The 25,577-nt window shown below is 40.4% G+C and overlaps 2 protein-coding genes across 2 annotated transcripts in view; one reads left to right on the top strand and one right to left on the bottom strand.

Moving 5' to 3' along the window:
• The window catches only part of LOC308515844 (calcium-activated chloride channel regulator 4-like), a 43,057-nt gene extending 20,092 nt beyond the window's left edge, over nt 1–22,965 (top strand). Inside the window, exons 8-14 of the mRNA XM_081086486.1 lie at nt 311–488; nt 13,481–13,587; nt 16,152–16,367; nt 16,922–17,189; nt 18,103–18,273; nt 21,250–21,483; nt 22,245–22,965. Coding sequence (XP_080942612.1) covers nt 311–488; nt 13,481–13,587; nt 16,152–16,367; nt 16,922–17,189; nt 18,103–18,273; nt 21,250–21,483; nt 22,245–22,723 — 1,653 coding nt within the window. The 3' untranslated portion in view covers nt 22,724–22,965. The remainder of the gene's footprint in view (nt 1–310; nt 489–13,480; nt 13,588–16,151; nt 16,368–16,921; nt 17,190–18,102; nt 18,274–21,249; nt 21,484–22,244) is intronic.
• ODF2L (outer dense fiber of sperm tails 2 like) overlaps nt 1–25,577 on the bottom strand; it is a 355,423-nt gene that overhangs the window by 187,597 nt on the left and 142,249 nt on the right. The window lies entirely within an intron of this gene.

Raw genomic sequence — 25,577 nt, 5'->3', positions numbered from 1 at the left:
TTGGTATCTGGTTGACCTGACTTCCCAGGCTGAGATATCACTGATACTTAACCCAAATAAGATGATCCAAAGCCCTGCTCCCTCATAACTTCATTTGAGCAAACATTCCCTAAAGCAGATAGGCAGAAAATAGAGTCATGTTGAAGTTACCTTGGGGGTTGCTGACTGCAGATCCTACAATTTTAAAACAGAAGCTTTCTATTCTTTTCCGGATACTTTTGTTTATTTTCTCTGTACACTTTTTCCTAATCTTTTGTAAGTCTAATTGATTTAGGAACCTGTGGTAATTATTCTCTGATTATGTTTACAGACAATAAGAGAAATATACTCCCAATTAGATGGATCTGAAATAGTGCTGCTGACGGATGGGGAGGATAGCTATGCAAAAAGTTGTCTTAATGAAGTAAAAGAAAGCGGGGCCATTATTCACTCCATTGCTTTGGGACCATCTGCTGATCACGCAGTCATAGAGATGAGCGATGTAACAGGTAAAATATGACCTATATATTCTAGTCCTTTAATAGCAATGTGTAAAAGTAGAGACTGACAACTCAACTTCTCTTGAGTTCTGAAGGCACTGTGCCAGGAACTAGGGACCAGAGTTAAACCAGACCTGATCTCATTTCAAGATGCTCAGAGTCCTCCTGGCTAGAGAGACAAATAAAACTACTAATCAGGTACATATTCAGAAAACATTCCTCCATAACGGGGGAAATCTATAGAAGTCAAGTACCATGTGAGCTGAAGAAGCCATTAATTCTCCCAGGGTTGTATAAAATCTGAGAAAGAAGGCATGAGAGACAAAGTGACTTCTAAGCTGGGACTTGAACAAGATGTTGAATTTCTCTGGAGGAAAAAGGGGTTAGAAAAGATGATCAGGTCATGATTAAAGAAATCATGTTGGGATGACAATGAAAGGCACATAGAGGGATAGTAAGAAATCCATGAGATGAGAGATTACTTTGGCTACAGGTGTAGGGGGGAATGGGATTCACAGAGGCTCAGAATGAATAGATGTTAATAAGTTTTTAGATCAACATTTACACTGGTAGCTGTGATCTTAGATACAGATACAAATGATTAAAATAGACTACATGTGCCTTCTTAAATATAGTAGAGAATACATAATTAAGAACTTTATGAATATCAATTATTATGTACTAGAGGCCCGGTACACAAAAATTTGTGCACTCGGGGGGGGGGGGGTAGGGGGGGTGTCCCTCAGCGAGTCCTGTGCCCTCTCACAGTCTGGGACCCTTCGGGAGATAACAACCTGCTGGCTTAGGCCTGCTCCCAGGTGGCAGAGGGCACGCCCAATCCCTAGGTGCAGCCCCTGGTCGGGCTCAGAGCAGGGTCGATTGGGGAGTTGGGGCACCGTCCCCTGTCATGCACAGAGCAGGGTGGATTGGGAAGTTGCGATGCCACCCTCAGTCTCGCTCAGGCTAGGGTTGATTGGGGGGTTGGGGCACCACCCCTGTCATACTCAAGGCAGGGTCAATGGAGAGGTTGTGGCGCCACCCACTGTCACGCACAGAGCAGGGCCAATCAGGGGGTTGGGGCGCTGCCACCTGTCACGCACAGAGCAGGGCCCATCAGGGTGTTGAGGAGCTCACCCCTGTCACTCAGAGTAGGGCCAATAGGGGAGTTGTGGCACCGTCCCCTGTCACGCACAGAGCAGGGCCGATCAGGGGGTTGGGGTGCCTTCCTCTATCACCCACAGAGCAGGGCCGATCAGGGGGTTGGGGCCCCGCCACTCTCACACTCAATGCAGGGCCAATGGGGAGGTTATGGCTCTACCCCGTCACACACAGAGCAGGGCCCATGGAGGGGGGTGGGGGGTTTGAGGCGTCGCACCCTGTCACACACAGAGCCGCAGGGCAATCAGGGGTTGGGGAGCTCCCCCCAATCAGGCACAGAGCAGGGCTGATCAGGGCGTTGGGGCGCCTTCCCCTGTCACAAACAGAGCAGGGTGGATAGGGAGGTTCTGGCCCCGCCCCCTGTCACACACAGAACTGCAGGGCGATCAGGGGGTTTGGGCACTGCCCTGTCACTCTGATCCCAGTGCCAGGAGGCCTCGTGGATCCGCTGATCCCAGTGCTGGGAGGCATATTACCCTTTTACTATATAGGATAGGGGCCTGGTGCACGGGTGGGGGCTGGCTGGTTTGCCCTGAAAGGTGTCCTGGATCAGGATGGGGGTCCCCACTGGGGTGCCTGGCAAGTCTGGGTGAGGTGCTGAGGGTTGTTTTCAGGCTGGCAGGTGACTGAAGCTCCCAACTGCTCCTTTTTTTCTTTTTGTTTTTTTTATTCTGGGCCAGCTTTAGCTTTGGTCCAGCTATGAGGCCTCTGCTGCTGAAATCAGGTATGTGGTTTGTTTGGGTTCTATAATCGAAACACTGTATCAACTCCAGCTCTGAGATCCCGGCTGGATGAAAGCAGGTTTCTGGGGTTTTGTTTAGCTTCTATATTGTAACAATGTTTCAAACTGCAAGCTCAGAGGCCGGCAAGGTAGGCGGGGAACGTTGGAGTCCTCCCGACACTGAAGCAAGCAAGCCTCATGTTAGTTTCAAGCTGCCTGGCTGCCGGCCGCCATCTTGGCTGGCAGTTAATTTGCATATCGCCCTGATTAGCCAATTGGAACAGTAGCGGACATGCAGCTAATTACCATGTTTCTCTTTTATTAGATAGGATTGAGTTGGCTTCTATTGTTACCAAACACCCACTTGCTTTTAAAAAAATTCTTTATTGTTTAAAGTATTTCGTATGTCTCCTTTTTCCCCCATTGACCTCTCGCTGGCTGTTCCCAAACCCCAGCATATGCCCTCACCACTCTACTGTCTGTGTCCATGGGTTATGCTTATATGCATACATACAAGTCCTTTGGTTGCTCTTGTCCCCGTCCCCCCTCCCCCCGCTTCCCCTTCCGACTTCCCTCTGAGGTTTGAGGGTCTGTTTGATGCTTATATGACTCTGGATCAATTTTTGTTCATCAGTTTATGTTGTTCATTATATTCCACAAATGAGTGAGATCATGTGATACTTCTCTTTCTCCGACTGCCTTATTTCACTTAACATAATGCTCTCCAGGTCCATCCATGCTGCTGCGAAAGGTAAGAGTGCCTTCTTTTTTACAGCAGCATAGAATTCCATTGTATAGATGTACCACAGTTTTTTAATCCACTCATCTGCTGATGGGCACTTAGGCTGTTTCCAAATCTTAGCTATTGTAAATTGTGTTGTTATGAACATAGGGATGCATATATCCTTTCTGATTGGTGTGTCTGATTTCTTGGGATATATTCCTAGAAGTGGGATCACTGGGTCAAATGGGAGATCCATTTTTAGTTTTTTGAGGAAATACCATACTGTTCTCCATAGTGGCTGCACCAGTCTGCATTCCCACCAGCAGTGCACAAGGGTTCCTTTCTCTCCGCATCCTCACCAGCACTTGTTTGTTGATTTGTTGATGATAGCCATTCTGACAGGTGTGAGGTGGTACCTCATTGTCGTTTTGATTTGCATCTCTTAGATGATTAGTGACTTTGAGCATGTTTTCATATATCACTTGGCCTTCTGTATGTCCTCTTTACAAAGTGTCTATTTAGGTCCTTTGCCCATTTTTTGATTGGATTGTTTATCTTCCTTTTGTTAAGTTGTATGAGTTCCCTATAAATGTTGGAGATTAAACCCTTATCAGAGATAACATTGTCAAATATGTTCTCCCATGCAGTGGGCTTTCTTGTTTTGTTGATGGTTTCTTTTGCTGTGCAGAATTTTTTATTTTGATATAGTCCCATCTGTTTATTTTCTCTTTAGTTTCCAATGCGCTAGGAGCTGTATCGGTGAAGAAATTGGTACGGCATATGTTTGAGATTTTGTTGCCTTTGGATTCTTCTAGAATTTTTATGGTTTCCCATCTTACATTTAAGTCCTTTATCCACTTTGAGCTTATTTTTGTGTATGGTGTAAGTTGGTGGTCTAGTTTCATTTTCTTGGATGTATCTGTCCAATTTTTCCAGCACCATTTACTGAAGAGACTGTCTTGACTCCATTGTATGTTCTTGCCTCCTTTGACAAATATTAATTGAGCATATTGGTTTGGGTCGATTTCTGGGTTCTCTATTCTATTCCATTGATCTATGTGTCTGCTCTTGTGCCAGTACCAGGCAGTTTTGAGAACAGTGGCTTTGTAATACAGCTTGATATCTGGTATTGAGTTCCCACCTACTTTATTCTTCATTCTCGGGATCGCTGCAGCTATTCGGGGTCTTTTTTATTATTATTAAATCTTTATTTTTCAGATTATTACATTTGTTCTTCTTTTCCCCCCCATAGCTACACTCCACCCAATTCCCACCCCACCCTCTGCCCTTACTCTCCCCCCACTGTCCTCCTCCATAGGTTTATGATTTTGGTCTAGTCTCTTCCCATACCCTCCCCACACCTTTCCCACTGAAAATAGTCAGTCCACTCCCTTTCTATGCCCGTGATTCTATCATATTCACCAGTTTATTCTGTTCATCAGATTATTTATTCACTTGATTTTTAGATTCACTAGTTGATAGATGTGTATTTGTTGTACATAATTTGTATCTTTACCTTTTTCTTCTTCTTCCTCTTCTTAAAGGATACCTTTCAACATTTCATATAATACTGGTTTGGTGGTGATGAACTCCTTTAGCTTTTCCTTATTTGTGAAGCTCTTTATCTGACCTTCAATTCTGAATGATAGCTTTACTGGGTAAAGTAATCTTGGTTGTAGGTTCTTGCTATTCATCACTTTGAATATTTCTTGCCACTCTCTTCTGGCCTGCATAGTTTCTGTTGAGAAATCAGCTGATAATATATGGGTACTTCCTTATAGGTAACTGACTGGTTTTCTCTTGCTGCTTTTAAGATTCTCTCTTTGTCTTTTGCTCTTGGCATTTTAATTATGATGAGTCTTGGTGTGGTCCTCTTTGGATTCCTTTTGTTTGGGGTTCTTTGCACTTCCTGGACTTGTAAGTCTATTTCTTTCACCAGGTAGGGGAAGTTTTCTGTCATTATTTCTTCAAATAGGTTTTCAGTCTCTTGCACTCTCTCTTATTCTGGCACCCCCATAATTCGGATGTTGGTACGCTTGAAGTTGTCCCAGAGGCTCCTTACACTATCTTCATATATTTGGATTCTTTTTTCTTTTTGTTTTTCTGGCTGGGTGTTTTTTCCTTCTTCGTATGTCAAATCTTTGACTTGATTCGTGCGATCCTCTAATCTGATGTTGGATCTCTGATAATATTCCTTATTTCAGTCCGTGTATGCTCAATTTCTAGTTGGTCTTTTTTCATGTCCTCGAGGGTCTCACTAGATTTATTGAGGGTCTCACTAAATTTATTGGTGGTTTCTATAAAATTCTTGAAAAACCTTATAAACGTGGTTTTGAACTCTATATCCAGTAGTTCGCTTTTCTCTATTTCTGTCATTAGTGACCTGTTTCTTTGTCTCAGCATTTTGGCTGCTTCCCTGTGTTGATAGAGTGGCTTTGTGTAATAGGTGTCCTATAGGGCCCAGTGGCTCAGCCTCCCCAATTACCTGAGGTAGACACTTTGGTGCACCCCTTTGTGGGCTGTGTGCACAGTCTTGTTGTAGTTAAGCCTTGATTGTTGTTGGTATCACTAGGAGGAATTGACCTCCAATCCAATCCAACTGGCTTTGAAAGCCAGCTGTGTCTGTGGTGGGAGAACTTCTGTGCTGGAGAAACCCTTCTGGGGCAAGACTTGCTTCAGTGGGGCTTTGGTGCTCACTGAGTCTGCACCCTGAGTGTGTCCCTTATGAATCTGAGGAGTTGTAATCTCGATGGTCTCACTCTGACCACTGGGTACACTGGCTCTTGGATCTCTAAGGAGGTGCTAATTTAGCCTCCACCTGAGGCTACCCAGCAGGAGCTATGGAGAGATCTATAGATTCCTCTTCTTTGTTTGGGGTTTGGAGGTGCCCTGGTGAGGCCCAGCTGTGAAGCAATGCAAGCTGCTGTGGGGCCTTGGGCCTTCTTTTGGATGTTCTGTGTCTCTCTGACCCAGCTGCAGTTCGTTAGGTAATTTTAGATTGCAAAGGGCCAGATGATTCATATGCAAAAGCCATTGCACACAGCTTGGGTGGGGCAGGGTCTCCGGAAACTATCAGGTTGGAGCAAACAGCTATGGCTGCTCCTCAGCCCTGCCCTAAGAGGCCCGGGGTCTCAGTGTCCCACCGTAATTGCTGCAAGCACCTCTGAGAGAAAGCTGCCCTTGAGTTCCGCCCGATGCCAGACAGTCCAGTTTCTCCCCGTATGAGTTTGGGTCCCAAGAGACTCACCCGGAACTGGAGTTCAGAGCAGCTGGGAACTTGTGCCTCCCTCCCAATTGAAAAAGACAACCACGTCCTCAGTTGCCAGCCCTTTCCTCTTGTGCCTCCGGACCTCTACACTTTACTCCCACATCTCCTCTGAGTCTCAGTATGCTTTTCTCTTTCCTTCTAGTTGTAGAATTTCCACTCAGCCAGCCTTCCTGTGGTTCTGGATGATGTCTGTTTTATCTTTTATTTGTATTTTTGAAGTGGTTGTGTGAGGCAGCAATTTCCGGTGTTTACCTAAGCTGCCATCTTGGTTTCTCCTCTTGGGGTCTTTATATATTCCAGATGAATTTTTGGAGAGTTTGTTCTAGGTTTGTGAAATATGCCGCTGGCATTTGAATGGGGAGTGGGTTGAATTTATAGATTGCTTTGGGTAGTATGGACATTTTAATGATGTTGATTCTACCAATCCATGAACATGGTATGTTCTTCCATCTGTTTATGTCTTCCTCTATCTCTTTTTTCAACGTCCTGTAGTTTTCTGACTAGAGGGCTTTTACCTCTTTAGTTAAGTTTATTCCTAGGTATCTTAATTTTTTTGGTGTTATGGTAAATGGGATTGCTTTTTTAGTCTCTGTTTCTGTAAGTTCACTATTGGTTCATAGAAATGCCATAGGTTTCTTGGTGTTAATTTTGTATCCTGCTCCATTGCCAAATTCATTTATTAAGTCTAATAGTTTTTTGATGGAGTCTTTAGGGGTTTTTTATGTACAATATCATGTCATCTGCGAATAAGGACAGTTTTACTTCTCCTTTTCCAATTTGGATGCCTTTTATTTCTTCTTCTTGTATAATCACAATGGCTAATACTTCCACTACTATGTCGAACAGGAGCAGTGAAAGTGGGCAACCCTGTCTTGTTCCTGTTCTTAGGGGAAATGGTTTTAGTTTTTTCCCATTGAGTATGAGGTTGGCTGTGGGTTTGTCATCTATGGCTTTTATTAGGTTGTGATATGATCCTTATATTCCCACCTTGTTGAGTTTTTATCTAAAATGGGTGTTGGATTTTGTCAAATGCTTTTTCTACGTTAATTGATATGACTATGTGGGTTTTTTTCTCTCATTTTGTTTATGTGATGTATCACATTTGTTGACTTGTGGATATTGTACCATCCTTGCATCCCTCGGATAAATCCTACTTGGTCATGGTGCATTATCTTTCTGATGTACTGCCAGATCTGATTTGCTAATATTTTGTTGAGAATTTTGGCATCTATGTTCATGAGGGATATTGGCTTGTAATTCTCTTTCATTGTGTTGTCTTTACCTGGTTTTGGTATTAGGGTGATGTTGGCTTCATAGAATGAGCTTAGAAGTGTTCCTTCTTCGTGAATTTTTTGGAATAGTCTGAGGAGGATAGGTTTTAGCTCTTTCTTGAATGTTTGGTAGAACTCTCCTGTGAAGCTGCCTGGCCCCAGGCTTTTGTTTGCTGAAAGTTTTTTGATTACTGCTTCAATATCTTCCTTTGTTATTAGTCTATTGAGATTTTTGGATTCTTCCTGATTGAGTTTTGGAAGGTTGTATTTTTCTAGGAATATGTCCATTTCCTCCAGGTTGTCTAGTTTGTTGGAGTAGAGTTTTCCATAGTATTTTTTTAACAATCATTTGTATTTCTGTGGGGTCTGTTGTTATTCTCCTCTATCATTTCTGATTTTGTTTATTTAGGTCCTCTCTCTTTGCTTCTTGGTGAGCCTGGCTAGAGGTTCATCAATCTTGTTTATCTTTTCAAAGAATCAGTTCTTGGTTTCATTGATCTTTTGTATTTATTTTTTGGTCATTTATTTTTTTTTGCTCTAATCTTTGTTATCTCCTTCCTTCTGCTCACTCTGGGCTTTTCTTATTGCTCTCTTTCTAACTCTTTGAGTTGTAGAGTTAGATGATTTACTATCATTTTTTCTTGTTTTTTGAGGTAGGCCTGTAGAGCTATAAACTTCCCTCTCAGGAGTGCTTTCATTGTGTCCCATAGGTTTTGGATTGTTGTGTTTTCATTGTCATTAGTTTCCAGGATGTTTTTAATCTCTTCTTTTATCTCATTGGTAACCCAATTAATATTTAATAACATGCTATTCAGCTAACAAGTGTTTGAATTTTTTGGATTGTTTTTATTGTAGTTTATTTCTAATATTAGGCATTTGTGGTCTGAGAAGATGGTTATCATAATTTCAATCTTCTTGAATTTGGGGAGACTTTGCTTGTGACCCAATATGTGGTCTATTTTTGAAAATGTCCCGTGTGCACTTAAGAAGAAAGTATATTCCACGGCTTTGGGGTGTAATGTTCTGAAGATGTCAATTAAGTCCATCTGATCTAGTGAGTCATTTAAGATTGCTGTTTCTTTGCTGATTTTTTGTCTAGAGCCATGGTCGGCAAACCGTGGCTCGAGAGCCACATGCGGCTCTTTGGCCCCTTCAGTGTGGCTCTTCCAGAAAATACCACGTGCGGGCATGCACATACAGTGCGATTGAAACTTTGTAGACCGTGTGCAGAAGTCGTTGTTTTGTGGAAGAGCCACACTGAAGGGGCCAATGAGCTGCATGTGGCTCGTGAGCCACGGTTTGCTGAGTTGCAGTGTGCCAACCACTGGTCTAGAGGATTTATCTAGTGATGTCAGTGGTGTATTAAAGTCCCCTACTATGATTGTATTGTTGTCGATCTCTCCCTTGATATCTTCCAGGAGTTATTTTATGTATTTGGGTGCTCCTGCATTGGGTGCATATATGTTTATCAGGGTTATATCATCTTGTTGGAATCAATCCCTTTAGTATTATGAAGTGGCCTCCCTAATCTTTTTATGCCCTTCACTTTGAGGTCTATTTTGTCTGATATTGCTACCCCAACATTTTTTTCATTTCCATTTGCCGGATAGATATTTTTCCATCCCTTCACTTTCAGTCTGTGTGAGTCCCTTATTCTGAATTGTGTCTCTTGTAGACTGCAAATATATGGGTCATGATTTTTTATCCATTCAGCCACTCAAGGTCTTTTTATTGGAGCATTTAGTCCATTTACATTTAAAATTACTATTGAAAGGTACTTCTTCGTAGCCATTTTTATTTTTTGTGCCTGTTTTCTTTCTTAGCGTTTTATTTCTTCTTTTTACACCAGTCTCTTTATCATTTCTTGCATTGCTGGCTTGGTGGTGATAAACTCCCTTAGTCTTTTTTTGTCTGTGAAGCTTCTTATTTCCCCTTCAATTTTGAATGATAGCCTCGCTGGATAGACTATTCTTGGATTCAGTCCCTGGCTTTGCATCATTTTGTAAATTTCCATCCATTCTTTTCTGGCCTGATGTGTCTCTGTTGAGAAATCACTGGATAATATAATGGGAGATGCCTTTTATGTAACTTTCTGTCACTCTCTTGCAGCCTTTAAGATTCTCTCTTTGTCTTGAACATTTGCCATGGTAATTATGATGTGTCTTGGTGTGGTTCTTTTCGGGTTCATCTTGTTTGGGACTCTCTGTACTTGTGTGACTTTTTTCTTCCTTACCTCAGGGAAGTTTTCTGACATTATTTCTTCAAATAGATTTTCAAAGCCTTGTTCCTCTTCCTATTGTTCTGGCACCCCTATTATTCATACGTTCCTTCATTTCTTGTTGTCCCAGCTTTTGTTTTATTGCCACTTGCCTGAAAATTTTTTTCCCATCCCTTCACTATCAAGCTGTGTGAGTCCTTTGTTTTGAAGTGAGTCTCTTGTAGATATCAAATATATGGGTCATGTTTTCTTATCCATTCAGCTACCATATGTCTTTTGATTGGAGCATTTAATCCATTTACATTTAAGGTTATTATTGATAGGTATTTGTTTGTTGCCATTTTTATGCCTGTGTTCCTTCTTCCCTTTCTATTTCTTCTTTTTACAGCAGTCCCTTTAGCATTTCTTGCATTGCTAGCTTGGTGGTAATAAACTCCCTTAGCCCTTTTTTGTCTGTGAAGCTCCTGATTTCACCTTCAATTTTGAATGATAGCCTTGCTGGGTATAGTATTCTGGGATTCAGTCCCTTGCTTTGCATCACTTTGTATATTTCATTCCATTCCCTTCTTGCCTGATATGTTTCTGTTAAGAAATCAGTTGATAATCTAATGAGAGATCCCTTGTAGGTAACTTTCTGTCTCTCTCTGGCAGCCTTTAATATTCTTACTTTGTTGTTGATGTTTGCCAATTTAATAATGATTTGTCTTGGTGTCGGTCTTTTTGGGTTCATCTTGTTTGGGACTCTGTGTGCTTCTTGGACTTGTGTGAGTTTTTCTTTCCTAAACCAGGAAAGTTTTCTGTCATTATTTCTTCAAACAGGTTTTCTATTCCTTGCTCAGCTTCCTCTCCTGACACCCCTATTATGCAGTTATTGTTTTGTTTCATGTTTTCTCAATGCTCCCTTAGACTCTCCTCCTGCTTTTTAAGTTATTGTTTTGTGTTTTTTTGGGGTTTTTTTTTCCAGTTACAGCTCTGCTTTTGTTGTTTCCTACCTTGTCTTCTAACTCACTGATGCAGTCCTCAGCTTCTTCTAGTCTACTGCTGATATTTTCCTTCGTGTTCTTTATTGTTCTTTATGTCTTTCTTCATTTCTTCTTGATTCTTCTTCATTTCCTCTTGATTCTTACACATGTTGTTGAATTTGTCATCCATCCTTTTGTGTCCTTATAACCATTGTTCTGAATTCTTTCTCTGACAAATTGCTTGCCTTCATTTCATTTACTTTCTTTTCTGGTAATTCTGCCTTTCTTTTTGTATGGGGATTCATTGTCTCCCCATTTTTGCTGTTCCCTTGTGACTGTTTCTATATAGTAGATCAAACTTGTTTGTCACCCAGGTTTTTTTGAGTTTGTCTTATATAGTAATAAAAGATGTTTTGTGATAAAAAAAAAAAAAACAAGCACAGAGAGTCCCAAACAAGAGGAACCCGAAAAGACCCACAACAAGACACATCATAATTTCATGGCAAATGTAATTGTAATAAAATATGTTTTGTGGGACCCTGTGGTGCAATCTCTCAGGTCTTCTGGACTGGGTATCCTAGGGATTCCCTGTACTTGGTGTAGTTTTTGTCCTGTTCATGGATGGAGTTTCCTACCAGGGTGTCTGGTTATGTGGCTCACTTTCTACCACATTGACTGAATAGCACAAAATACAACTCGACAAGACATGACACAAAGGGAACAAAACATAAATGTACTCATGACACTGATAACCCCAATAAAAGTGACCAACAGAGAAAAGAGAATTAGGAGAGGGAAAGAACAAAAATTTTATTGAGACAAGGAAAAAAATGTAATAGAGAAAAGAAAAAGAAGAAAAAGAAAAATAAATGGGGAGAAAACACCACAAAACAAATAAACCAAAAAAAATGCAAACAACAAACACCCAGAAAATGGGCTGGGGGGGGGGGTGCAGAATCTGTAGAGGCAGAGTTTATATATGAAAAGTAAGGTTAAGTAATTGAATGAATAGGGGAAGGACCACGGTTCAGTATAGAGTAGGCAGAAAGAGAATGAGTGGATATAAAGAAAATAAAAAAATCAATAAATAAAATAATGAAAAGGATTTTTAAAACATTTTTAAATTTACCTATTTTTTCAAGAGTTTTTGGAAAAGAATAGAGGAGAGATCAGACAGGCTTGAGTTTAGTGAGTTAAACTCATTAAACAATTAGGAGAAGAAGAGATAAAAGAGGCGGGGAAAAACAAAGGCATCAAAATTTGACTAGCAAAGAACGAGAAAAGAGAAGGGTGCATGCACTTGGAGCAGGGGAAAGGAAATTAGATGCATGAGTAAGCCAACAAAGACTACAATAATAATAACATGTCAATAAAGCAGATTAAGATCAATTTTTAACAAAGGATAAAAATAAAGGAGAGCCCTAACCAGTTTGGTTCAGTGGATAGAGTGTCGGCCTGCAGACTGAAAGGTCCCAGGTTCGATTCCGGTCAAGGGCATGTACCTGGGTTGTGGGCACATCCCCAGTAGGAGATGTGCAGGAGGCAGCTGATCAATGTTTCTCTCTCATCGATGTTTCTAACTCTCTATCTCTCTCCCTTCCTCTCTGTAAAAAATCAATAAAATATATTTTTTAAAAAAAATAAAGGAGAGAGAAAAACTAAAGTGGGGACAAGAGCAGAGAAAACAGGATGAAAAAGGAGAAGTGAGGAAGGAAAAGGTGGGCAAAAAAATAAAATAATGATCAAAAATTTAAATAGAATAAATAAAAATAATACAAAAAATATAAAAAACAAAACAAAAAATAAAGAAAAGGAATTGTAATAAAAGATTAAAAAGTGAAGTGTCTTTCACTTTGCTGAGTTTTAATGCCCCATGGGGGCTGGTTTAAGACCCCACTCTTCTGTTCTGTCTGCCACTTCTCAGTTTCCTGTTGGATAGTCAGCACCGTGTTGAAGTTCCAAGAGATCCACCACTCCCCTGTGTCTGTCTCCACAGCCTTGGTTGCAAGCAGGCAGGACCAATATGCCCGCTTTGCCTGTCTGCCAGCTGTCAGTCTTAATCACTCAAGCATCTTATACACTTGCTTTTTAAATGCCTATTGTACAAACTTGCATAGTTTCAAAGTGCTTTAATGGCCACTGTAAAATTTCTGTCTCAAGCACCCAAAAGTAGTAATTCTTTTGGACTTGTCACCATTGTTTACTGTTTTTCTATCTCCTCATTGCCAGCTATTGTCAGAATACCTCAATATGGCATCTCTTGAACCATCCCAGTTTTCTGATTCTGATCCACTGTGGCTGGAATACCTGAAAGCCAATATTGTTAAGAACCATATCAAAAATAAAAATGAATAATTCCCTTAAAGAGCTTTGTGAAGTCTGTGAGCTTTAATGTATGAAATTGTAACATCTCTTATTATTATTATTATTCCATGATTAGTTGATGCATTTCAACCAGGTGAAATTTCTATAAGTGAGGTATAAAGTTAGCTTACACTTTCTGATTTTGACATTTTTAAGTTAATGTTTCAGAGTTAACCTTTACACTTACCTGGTTTGGGTCTATTTTAGTAATATATACTGAAACTATTATTTTGTTTACTGTTACCTTTAAAATCACTAAATTGTGATAAGTACTATTTTCTAGAAAGCAACCTAATAAATATATTTACATTTTAGGAGGAAAACATTTCTTTGCCTCAGATGAAGCCCAGAACAATGGCCTCATTGATGCTTTCGGGATCTTTGCATCAGGAAATGCTGATATTTCCCAGAAGTCTATTGAGGTCTGAGTTCCAATTCCAGGTTTTTGTGCTTGTATTTAGCCATACCAAGAAAAATACTTTGGTTATTATAATTTCGAGTTCTATATTTTCTCAAAGTAAGTTAATAATTAAAATCAAAAGTAAGTATGTAATGGAAATTCATGGCCATTCTTTAGATATGGCCAAATTAAGTAGTGAAATAGATTTTTTTTTCTTTTTCTTCTTACATAGAGTTTGGTTAAGGAATAACATCAAAATGTTAAATTTTTCCATAGTCAGTTTGGTTCAGTGGACAGAGCATCAGGGTGCGGACTGAGGGTCCCGAGTTCGATTCCAGTCATGGGCACATGCCTGGGTTGCAGGCTCAGTCCCCAGTAGGGGGCCTACAGGAGGCAGCGGATCAATGAATCTCTCATCATTGATGTTTCTATCTATCTCTTCCTCTCCCTTCCTCTAAAATCAATAAAAATATATTTTTTAAATGTTAAATTTTTCATAAAATATAGACTTTGCCCAATAATACAGCATCCATTTTTCTATGAATACATAAAAATATATCATACTTTCAAGATTTCTCTCACCCTTCACTGCTGAGAAATAAATTTAGGTTAGATGAATGAACTCAAGAACCTGGATTAGAAATGGAAGAAAAGTATCTTAGAAATTTATCCAAAGAAAGAAAATGAATAATCATTACAGATCTAAAAATTAGGGTTTCCTTTATGTCTTCAACCACTCTTTTCACTGGCTTTCTATTTTATTCATCTCTCTTCTGAACCCAACTCATTTTTTCACCTGTGCTTAAATAACAGCCTCATTTTCTGTTACTTAGATTCAAAAACTTTGACTAAACTTTGATTCTTCATTCATGTCCAATGTAAAATGTCAATGCATACTTTCAATTTCATTGAAAGTATTTTTTACAAAATTCTGTTTTTATCCATATCCATTCCCACAAAATCTACATCTTCCAGTACATTGGGTCTATGCCTACATTAAAACTTGACATGATCACCTAAACAAAACTATTTTCCTCTAGTCTCCAACAATGAAGAGCACATTAATTATAAGATGCCAGATTAGGATTGTATGTGCAGGTTGATGTTGAGATCTGGTTTGTAGCTTCACCTTGCAAACAGATCAAAAATTCATCTGGGATCTAGTTTGGCAATGTATAGAAAATAAATTGAAGGAGAATAAAACTAATTTCTGAGGGTTTCAACCTGGTTGGCTTAGAAAATGATGATACTACTATCTAAAGTTAACAAGTAAAGGGGGAGAACTGATCTTGAAGATATTTTTTTGTGTTCTGTTTAAACCTTAGGGATTTTTAGTGGATGGTTGGACATTAAAATGGAATATCCTAAAGAAATTTTAAATATAAGAGTGGGACGTGGAAAATCGGCCAGAAAAAAAAAGGTCATTTGCATATAGGAAGTGGTCAGAGTTTTAAAGGTGAACATCTTAAACTGCATGGAAGGGGCAGAAAGGTTTTGATTCCCTCACTTAAAATGGCAGCTGGAATACAGAGGAAAGGTTGCCTCCCACTCTTTACTCAGTTATTGTCCCCTAGTACTGCTATGTAGTCAAAGCTTTTTAACTTTCTTACACGTTCTTGATGGGGCGTCTAAAAAAAAGTCACTCACATTCAGATTAACTTGATATTACTTGGTCCACTTAACATAGGACTGAGATTTTTGACATTGCGATGGTATTCCAATGGTAGAATTCACTGTCTTATCTCAGTACTGATATGGAGGTATTTTTGGTTAAGGACTAGGTTAGAATAGAAGTTGAATTTCCCATCATTTCCTGGAATGGCACATCTGTAGAAAGCACTTTCTTTGTCAGTAGATAAAATTCGCTGTACTTGACTAAGAGCCATCCTCAAAATCTTGAAAAAGTTTCTTTGAGGCTCCTCTCAAAGAAAGATCCTAACATGCACTTCTCAATATTCCAACCTTCATAAATATCCTTTTGCCCTATTCACACTCTTGCTGAACATGTTTATTGTTCAGGGCTACTAACTCTAGGATGTGTGAAAAAGTTCATGAAGTTTTCACATCAGGAAAATATCCATGAGTGCTTGTCTCATTACTTGCAGGTCCTCATCTAACTATGTCTCTACTCAAATACTAGTACTGTAGCCACCATCATGAAGATGGGTAAACTGAGAGTCTCTCTCTCTCTCTCTCTCTCTCTCTCTCTCACACACACACACACACACACACACACACACACACACACACTACACCTAATTCTTTGACATTGTAGTACCCTTTAATGCTAAAATCTCAGGTGGGTGTATACAAAAACAACTGGGGAAAATAATACAGCCATGTCTCCAACAGTAAAACCCATTCTCCTGCTCTAGTGGTTTTAACTCAGATCCTATATGTCCATACTTTCTGATTAACAACTGTCACATCCCAATCAGCTTGCAGAGAGATCACAAGGCTACAGAGGTATGCCCTATGTAAGCTTGTTCTCAGGCCAGAAATTAAGAACTATGTGTATTATAAAAGAATAAAGAATAAAATTACTCTTTTCTCCAGTCACTAATTTTAAAATATATATTTATACAGATTGAAAGTAAGGGATTAACACTCAATGATAATCACTGGATGAATGGAACTGTAATAATTGATAGCACAGTGGGAAAGGACACATTCTTTCTCATCACATGGGTAAAACAGCAGCCCATTATTTCTCTCTCGGATCCCAATGGAACACCAATGAAAATTTCCACAGTGGACGCTTCTTCCAAAATGGCCTATTTAAGTATTCCAGGAACTGCAAAGGTAAGCAATCAGCTTTTTATTTCCTCATAAATCTGTTTCATAGCTAAAAATACATTGTTTAATATCATAAATATGAGTACCAATACTTGTATCATCTTCAAAATTTATGCCTCTGTGGTCCTGAAAATTATGGTGGCAGGAAAAGGAAAGATGAATGTATGCATTAGGAGGAAGGAAGAGAAGGGAAAAATTAGATAGGCTAAGAATAACTTTAAGGAGGCAATGTAGGGAATCTGTACAGCTTATTAGTATTACCAGATCATAGAATAAAGAACTAAAAATCTCTGAACTCCATAAGGCCAAGACCAAGGCAAACTTTCCAAAACTTATTTTTCCCAGCTGAGATTTCACAAAGTTTGGATACCATGTATGACAATAGCCAGGATGCCCTGTCCAAATTGCCTTGATTTTCATCCATTTTGCTTAAAAAAAAATCTCAAGAATTTCAAAACCCTGTTTATTCGGCAACATATTTCTAAGATTTATTTTAGGGTTAGGTAATGGAAACACAGAAAATAGCTTGATCTGATACTCTACTTCCATTGAATTTTTAGGTGGGTGTTTGGACTTACAGTCTTCAAGCCAAAGCAAACTCAGAAACATTAACTATAACAGTTAATTCTCGAGCAGCAAATCCTTCTGTGGCCCCAATCACAGTGAATGCTAAAATGAATAAAGACACAAACAGCTTCCCCAGCCCAATGATTGTTTACGCAGAAATTCTACAAGGGAATATACCCATTCTTGGAGCCAATGTGACTGCATTCATTGAATCAAGCAGTGGAAAAACAGAAGTTTTGGAACTTTTTGATAATGGTGCAGGTAATTTACAGTGTTTTCCTTTTTTAAAGAATAACCCTATATTTTCATAACTCACGATATGTTATGGGTCCCCTGACAGTATGGGGGAGTGAGAAACACCAAGAAAATTGATGCAGATTGTGAACAACAGGGACAGCAGGAAATTCTATTCAGGTAAAACCTGCAAAGTGATTAGCAAGTGTCTTGCACATAGTAATACTCAATAAATGTTATTTACTGTCATTATTGTTCATCATCTAGACAACCAATGTCTATCACCAGATAGAAAGGTCTCACTCAACAAACTGAGGACAGCATCAAGAATTCTGAGCAAGTGTTTCTTGGGGGCACATCATCAAGAAAGTCTGGCCACAGAGAGTGAAACACAGCAGCCATGAGGGGTTATGGGGTAGAACCTGGGCCCCCAGCAGGGAAGAGGGACAGGCAGAGTAATTAATTCCCAAACTGCAAATACAGTCCTGGGAACTGAGGCCCAAGGGCAGGCAGAACTGCCACAAGACAGGAGGGGACATTACAACAGCATCAGTTACCAGGTTTGACTGGCATGAAAGAAGACACAGTGTGGGCCATGCTCTCTCCCTCGTGTGCATGGGCGAGCAGTGCTTAAAGATCTTTTCACAGACTCTGGGTTATTCTGGGAACTGAACCTTCTTTTGAGAGTTCAGTGAGCAAGAGGGAAAAAAAAACCCACTACCAATTTGATAGTCATCTGGATTACCATGAATTTCTATCAGTATCTTATGCAATGTAATTAATTCAGACCATTTATAATCCTATCATCAAGAGCTGGCCAGTGAAAAATCAGGAGCTCATTCTAAGGGATATGCTTACAAAGGATATATGCTTGACTTGGAAAATGCATAAATTTCTTTTTCTTGACAATAATAATTCATTCTTTAATTTCTATAACAAGGTGCTGACACTTTCAAGGATGATGGGGTCTACTCCAGATATTTTACAGCTTATTCAGAAAATGGCAGATATAGTTTAAAAGTACAAGCTCATGCAGGAGCAAACACTGCCACACGAAATTTAAGGCATCCACCAAACAGAGCTGCATACATACCAGGCTGGGTAGTGGATGGTGAGTAACTCATGATATCTGAAACACAATGCTGGCCAGAATACTTGTGAGTTGATATGGTTAAGGCTTCAAACATTTTACAACTCAAAGTATAGCTTTTCCCATTTCTGGAATGAAGTTCTCAGTCATATTGAGATTTGCCTTTAAGTTAACCTATGCTTTGGTACAGTGTCTGGCATATAGTAAGCATTCAATAAATGTCAGCCATTAAATTTATTTGGAGCACCTTACCTACAGCAACAATAATATGCCAGATTTTCAACTAAGGGTGAAGGAAACTGGCTAATATGTTATGTACCTAAGCATAAGCCAGTGAGTAAACATTTATTTTGGATATTTTTATTAAGTCAAAAGAAAAATGTATTGAGAAAGGTGTGATAAGGATTAAGAATTTATTCCTTTTTAATTTTCCTTTATTTTGTCTCTTATCTTGTGGCTTTTCATGGGCTTTCTGTTGACAATTGGAATATAACCTGAAGTATTACCCCTCAGCACTTTCAACAGGGAGGAAAGGAAGAACATGGTACAGTGGTTAGAGGGAAACCAGAACCAATTTCCCCAGGTTTATTCCCAGCTTAAAGATAAATTGAGAAACAAAGAATCCCCATTAAAAGCATACGTTGAATTTTATAATATTATTTCCATTCAGGGCAGCCTTAATTCCTTAGCAATTCATTATCCAATTATATCCTACAATTCATTATCTTACAAAATCCTGGTTAGGATACTAAAGAAAACAAGTTCTCCCACCATTTGGATGATTATGACTTTGTCACTAAACTTAGTAAAATATACATATAGTGGGGCAAAAGTAGATTTACAGTTGTTCACGTAGAAAATAAAACAATAATAAATAATATAAGAATAAACTCTGTTTCACTTAGTAAAATAAATTTTAAAAATATATATAAATATATATATATATATATATATATATATATATATATATATATATATATATACTAGAGGCCCGGTGCACAAAAATTTGTGCACTCGGGGGGGGTGGGGTATGGGGGTCCCTCAGCCCGGCCTGTGCCCTCTCAGAGTCTGGGACCCCTCGGGAGATAACGACCTGCTGGCTTAAGCCTGCTCCCGGGTGGCAGAGGGCAGGCCCAATCCCTAGGTGCAGCCCCTGGTCGGGCTCAGAGCAGGGTCGATTGGGGAGTTGGGGCACCGTGCCCTGTCATGCACAGAGCAGGGAGGATTGGGAGGTTGCAATGCCACCCTCAGTCACGCTCAGGGTAGGCCCAATTGGGGAGTTGGGGCACCGCCTCCTGTCACACTCAAGGCAGGGTCGATGGGGAGGTTGCGGCACCACCCACTGTCAAGCACAGAGCAGGTCCAATCAGGGTGTTGGGGCGCTTCCCCAGTCACACACAGAGCAGGGCAAACCAGGGGGGTTGGGGCTCCGTACCCTGTCACGTACAGAGCAGGGCCCATCAGGGGGTTGGGGAGTTCCCCCCTGTCACGCATAGAGCATGGCAAATCAGGGGGTTGAGGAGCTCCTCCCTGTCACTCACAGAGTAGCACTGATAGGGGAGTTGGGGCACCGCCCCCTGTAACACACAGTGCAGGGCCAATCAGGGGGTTGGGGCGCCGCACCCGGTCACACTCAGGGCATGGCCGATGGGGAGGTTATGGCTCTACTCCATCACACACAGAGCAGCGCCCGTGGGGGGGTTGGGTTGGGGCGCTTTCCCCTGTCAGGAACAGACCAGGGCTGATAAGGGGGTTGTGGCCCACCCCCTGTCACACACAAGCCGCCGGGCGATCAGGGGGTTTGTGCGCTGCCCCCTGTCACACTGTTCCCGGTGCCGGGAGGCTTCTCCACTCTGCTGATCCCGGTGCTGGGAGGCATATTACCCTTTTACTATATAGGATAGAGGCCTGGTGCATGGGTGGGGGCCAGCTGGTTTGCCCTGAAGGGTGTCCTGGATCAGGGTGGAGGTCTCCACTGGGGTGCCTGGCCAGTCTGGGTGAGGGGATGAGGGCTGTTTTCAGGATGGCAGGTGACTGAAGCTCCCAACTGCTCCTTTTTTTCTTTTTATTTATTCTGGGCCAGCTTTAGCTCTGGCTCCAGCTCTGAGGCCTCTGCTGCTGAAAGCAGGTATCTAGTTTGTTTGGGTTCTATAATAGAAACATTGTATCAACTCCAGCTCTGAGATCCCGGCTCACTAAAAGCAGGTTTCTGGGGTTTTGTTTAGCTTCTATATTTATAACAATGTTTCAAACTGCAAGCTCAGAGGCCGGCAAGGCAGGCGGGGAACATTGGAGTCCTTCGTCACTGAAGCAAGCAAGCCTCATGTTTGCTTCAAGCTGCCTGGCTGCCGGCCACCATCTTGGCTGGCAGTTGATTTGCATATCACCCTGATTAGCCAATGGGAAGGGTACGGCTAATTACCATGTTTCTCTTTTATTAGATAGGATATATATATACAAAAGTAGATTTATAGCTGTCCATGTGGAAAACAAGACAATAATAAATAATATAAGTACCCTGTTTCATATACTCACAACTTTTGTCCAACCCTTTTATATATATACTATGGGCCTGTTGCATGGATTCATGCACTGGTGGGGTCCCGCGGCCTGGCTTGCACCCTCTTGCAATCTGGGAGCCCTCAGGGGATGTCAGAGAGCCAGGTTCGGCCCAATCCCTTCAGGCAAGGCTGAGGAACCCCACCTGTGTATGAATCCCTGCACCAGGCCTCTAGTATGCATAAAAGATCTTTGGTTAATCTCTTCCTGCCCTCTCCCCTCTCCACTTCCCTCTGAGATTCATCAGTCTGTTCCATGTTTCCATGCCTGTGCATTGAGTTCTGTCTCCTGGTGATTAGTGCACGTCATAGCTACTGGTCAGATGGTCGCTTAGGCTTTCATATATATAGATAAAAGGAGAAAATAAGTAGGATGGGGATTCAATTGAAAATACTAGTAGTGCTGTGCTCATTATAAACAAGGAAATTTTTAATGCAGGGAAAATTGAAGGGAATCCACCAAGACCTGAAATTAATAAGGATACTCAGACAAATTTGGAGAGTTTTACCCGAACTGCAATTGGAAGTGCATTTGTGGTTTCAAATTTTTCAACACTTCCCTTGCCTGACCTGTACCCACCAAGTCAAATCACAGACCTTGAGGCCACACCTGATGGGGATATGATCAATTTAACATGGACAGCACCCGGAGACAATTTTGATGTTGGAAAAGGTAAGGATGAAGTATCATGCAGTGTTGATTAGGTGAAATATGCTCATGCAAAAAACAAAAGTATAAGGGTGGATGGGAGAACAATTTTTAATTAATAACTCAGTAAAGTATTAATTTTATAATCTGACTAGAGGCCCAGTGCATGAAATTCATGCGTGGGTGTCCCTCAGCCTGGCCTGCACCCTCTCCAATCTGGGACCCCTTGAGGGATGTCCAACTGCCAGTTTAGGCCCAATCCCGCAGACAGTCAGACATCCCTCTCACAATCCAGGACTGCTGGCTCCTAACCACCTCTGCCTGCCAGCCTGATTGCCCCTTAACTGCTCCCATGCCGGCCTGATCGCCCCCAACTGCCCTCCCCTGCTGGCCTGATCGCCCCCAACTGCCCTCCCCTGCCGGCCTGATCAACCCTAACCACCTCTGTCTAAGCCCCTGCCACCATGGCTTTGTCTGGAAGAAAGTCGGATGTCCGGAAGATATCCAGTTTACCCAGTCTAATTAGCATATCACCTTTATATTACTATAGATATTCTAAATCAATCAAATATAACACATTTTAACTGGTCCCATTTTCAAACAAAAAAAGGTAGTAATGGCAGTTTAAAAATAAGAATTCAGCTTATATTGAAAAATTATTAAAGCTTTGGATATGAGTATAAACTTGGAATAACTAAACAAATTTTGAGGAGAATGAATACAAAGGAATGTAACATGGTATGATCTAGTTTCTAAACTATATGTACTTTTTTTTTTTTTTTTAGTTAAACATTATATCATAAGAATAAGTGGATGTATCCTGGATCTAAGAGACAAGTTTGATGATGCTCTGCAAGTAAACACTACTGATCTGCTACCAAATGAGGCCAACTCCAAGGAAACCTTTACATTTAAACCAGGAAATATCTCAGAAGAAAATGCAACCCACATATTCATTGCCATTCAAAGTGTGGATAATAGCAGTTTGACATCAAAAGTATCCAACATTGCACAAGTAGCTTTGTTTATTCCTCAAGGAGATACTGATGAAATCCATCCAAATCCTGATGAAATCCATCCAAATCCTGATGAAATCCATCCAAATCCTGATGAGATCCATCCAAGTCCTAATCCTGGAACTAGCATTTCTTCTTTGGTGCTGCCAGTGGTTGGATGCGTGGTCCTTGTTAGTATTATTTTAAGTGGCACTATTTGTATCTTAAACAAGAAAAAAAATCCAAACCGACCTAGAACAGCATTTTAAAAACACATCAACAACAAAAGTGAAGGATATTTCTGAATTTTTAAATTCATCTTGTGTGATCATGAACTCCTAAAAATAACTTCAGAAGTTCTAAAAGGGATACTTAAGTGTAAACACTCAGGAGTATTTGAAAAATTATAAATCAATGCTAAAGTTATTAACTTTGTTTACTCATTATTTTGTTTATCAGAAAAAGTGATGAATAATAACATTTTTACATCCATGCCAGGTTGTTTGTTATTTGATACAACAGCTGTCTAGAATAACACTTCAAACTTCATGAAAAAGTTAAAATTGTCGCCCTGACCTGTTTGGCTCAGTGGATAGAGCCTCAGCCTGTGGACTGAGGGGACCCGGGTTCATTTCCGGTCAAGGGCATGTACTTTGGTTGCGGGCACTTCCCCACTTGGAGGTGTGCAGGAGGCAGCTGATCAATGTTTCTCGCTCATCGATGTTTCAAACTCTTTATCCACCTCCCTTCCTCTCTGTAAAATATCAATAAAATATATTTTTAAAAAAAGTTAAAATTGTCTATGTGAATAGTCAAATACAAGTGTAAGAAAGCAAATAAACTATATTTGAGTAATAATGAATTTAGTCTTTGAAGTTTTAAGTGTAAATTGATGTTACTGTATTTGCCCAAAGTTTCCGATTATATCCTACTATATACAATATCAGTAAGGTCATGCTTACTGCCATTCACTGACATGAAGGATACTAGCAAAAAAAATCAGTTACCACCTGTCAAACCATAGTCTCCCTTATTTTAGTTCAATATAATCATATATACTTCAAATAAAGAAAATTAAATTTTAAAAAATATCTAACTATCACTGCATCATGGCCTAAGATTCACAACCATAGTAATGAATAAGATCAATTAAAGAGAGAAAGTAGGTGAGCAGGGGATGAGCAGGTTCACATGGTAGGCCATGGCCAACCCTGCCAGAAATCCTAAAGATGCAAACAAATGAAACATAGAGCATATAACCATGGGCCTATTATGGTACTGAAAGAATTTTCATCCAGGGAGCAGGTGGACTTAGGAGTCCAAGTTTACAAGCATATGGTTATCTTGTTCCTCCAAATGATGGCTTTTTCACTTTGCAAAGGGTTTTGCCACCAGAACAGGCAAGGAGATCAGCAGCATCACTTGTATCCTTGTCTACTGTAGCCTTGGCAGGAATTATTTATAGGTTTGGAAGTAAAACAAAATGGAAGCCATATAAACTGAGACCTGGGGTCACTTTTAACAATCTTTAAACATAGAACAAACTTTTTGACCTGACATAATTAATTTGCTGTAATTAGCAGGGCTGACAAAAAGGGCCTTGTGGTTTAAATTCAAGGTAATAAAGCAAAGGAAGAGGAAATAAGTGGGAGACCTCTAATTACTGGACAGTTTGAATTACTCTCAAAGCAATCATTGGAGAAGAAGCTGTGCAGTAGGGCACTGGACACAGTGCTGATGAAGCAGAAGGTCTATTAGCACTTAAGTTCCTTTAGTGGGCTGGCACCTGCTCAGCCAGGGCTAATGGTTATGGATGTGCAGGTGAACCTGAAGAAAATGTAGAAAACGGGTAAGCGTAGGACACCTGGACCTTTACTGAGAGGGAACTAAAAGCCTGAAATTTTGTGTTGGCAACAGAAATAATACACAACCGCTAGACTTTCCTTGTGTGCTTCCCACCCACCCACCCCACAGCTCTAGCAAAGCCTTCCAGCCTGGTTATTATTACCCTCCCATATGCTCTGGTGCAATAACTATGCTCTGGTGAGTCTCAGTAGTGGGCTCTCCCCTTCCAGATCAGGCGTTGGTTTAGATCTATCTCCAGGACTGCATCCAGTAGCTAACTGTGAATTATAAGATTCAGAAAAATAACAATGACTATCATTGTTGTAGCCCCTGTTCAACTAAGACTCCACGTTCAAAAACCAATAAGACTTTTAAGACAGCAACAGCAAAGTATTAAACCCAGTACAGGCACCTTCTAAGCACAGGATTCTGCACAACTGCATGGATCATGCCCACTAAGCCACCCTCTCTCACTATAGCACAGTATCTCTCATTGCTAGGATGTGAGGTACATTTCAATTCCAAGAAAACCCCTTGTCACCACCCTACACTTCTAATTTATACAGTCACATGGATGATACATGTTCATCCTTCAGTTCTTAGAAGAGGTGTCACTCTTTTGGGAAGCTTACTTAACTAACTCCTCCAGTCCCCCTCTGACCAGGTTAAATTTCTTTCACAATGCTGCCGGTGGAAATGGGATCCTTTTATGGGGTTGCTAAAAAAGCATTTCAGGAGACTCACACATGGGAGGTTAAGGTTTCATGGTAAGATTCATTATAGAAGCTAAACCAAAGGACTACCCCTGGGTTCCCAGTGCCTCATCTCTGTCCCACCACGGACAAAGTTCATCCTTGTCTTCATCAGGCCCAGAAATAGGGCCAGTGTACAGACATTTTATGCCCAAAATAAATCCAAGCTTACACAGGCTATTAACATTTGAGACAGGAAACAAGAATATACAATGGAATAAAGACAGTCTAGTCAATAAACAGTATTTGGAAAACCTAACAAATACATGTAAAACAAAACTATACCACCTTCTTACCTTCTTATACAAGAATAAACTGAAAATGGATTAAAGACTTAACCGCATAATTAATGGAGATATAACTGGAAAAGGCAGACATGCTCATGAAGGTTGATGGAAAAGAGCATTGAATAACACCACTTTATTGTATACAGTGTTTCGTGTGCTTATATCAGGCAGAAGTAACCCAATCTAAGGGTCATAGAAAGTCTCTCTGAGAATGTAAAATTTTATCTAAAACTTAAGGG

The sequence above is a fragment of the Myotis nattereri genome (genome assembly GCF_964212035.1).
Source record: "Myotis nattereri genome assembly, chromosome: 3".
NCBI lineage: Eukaryota > Metazoa > Chordata > Mammalia > Chiroptera > Vespertilionidae > Myotis > Myotis nattereri.
Note: the sequence above shows the minus strand (reverse complement) of the source record. Positions and strands in the feature narration are given on the sequence as shown.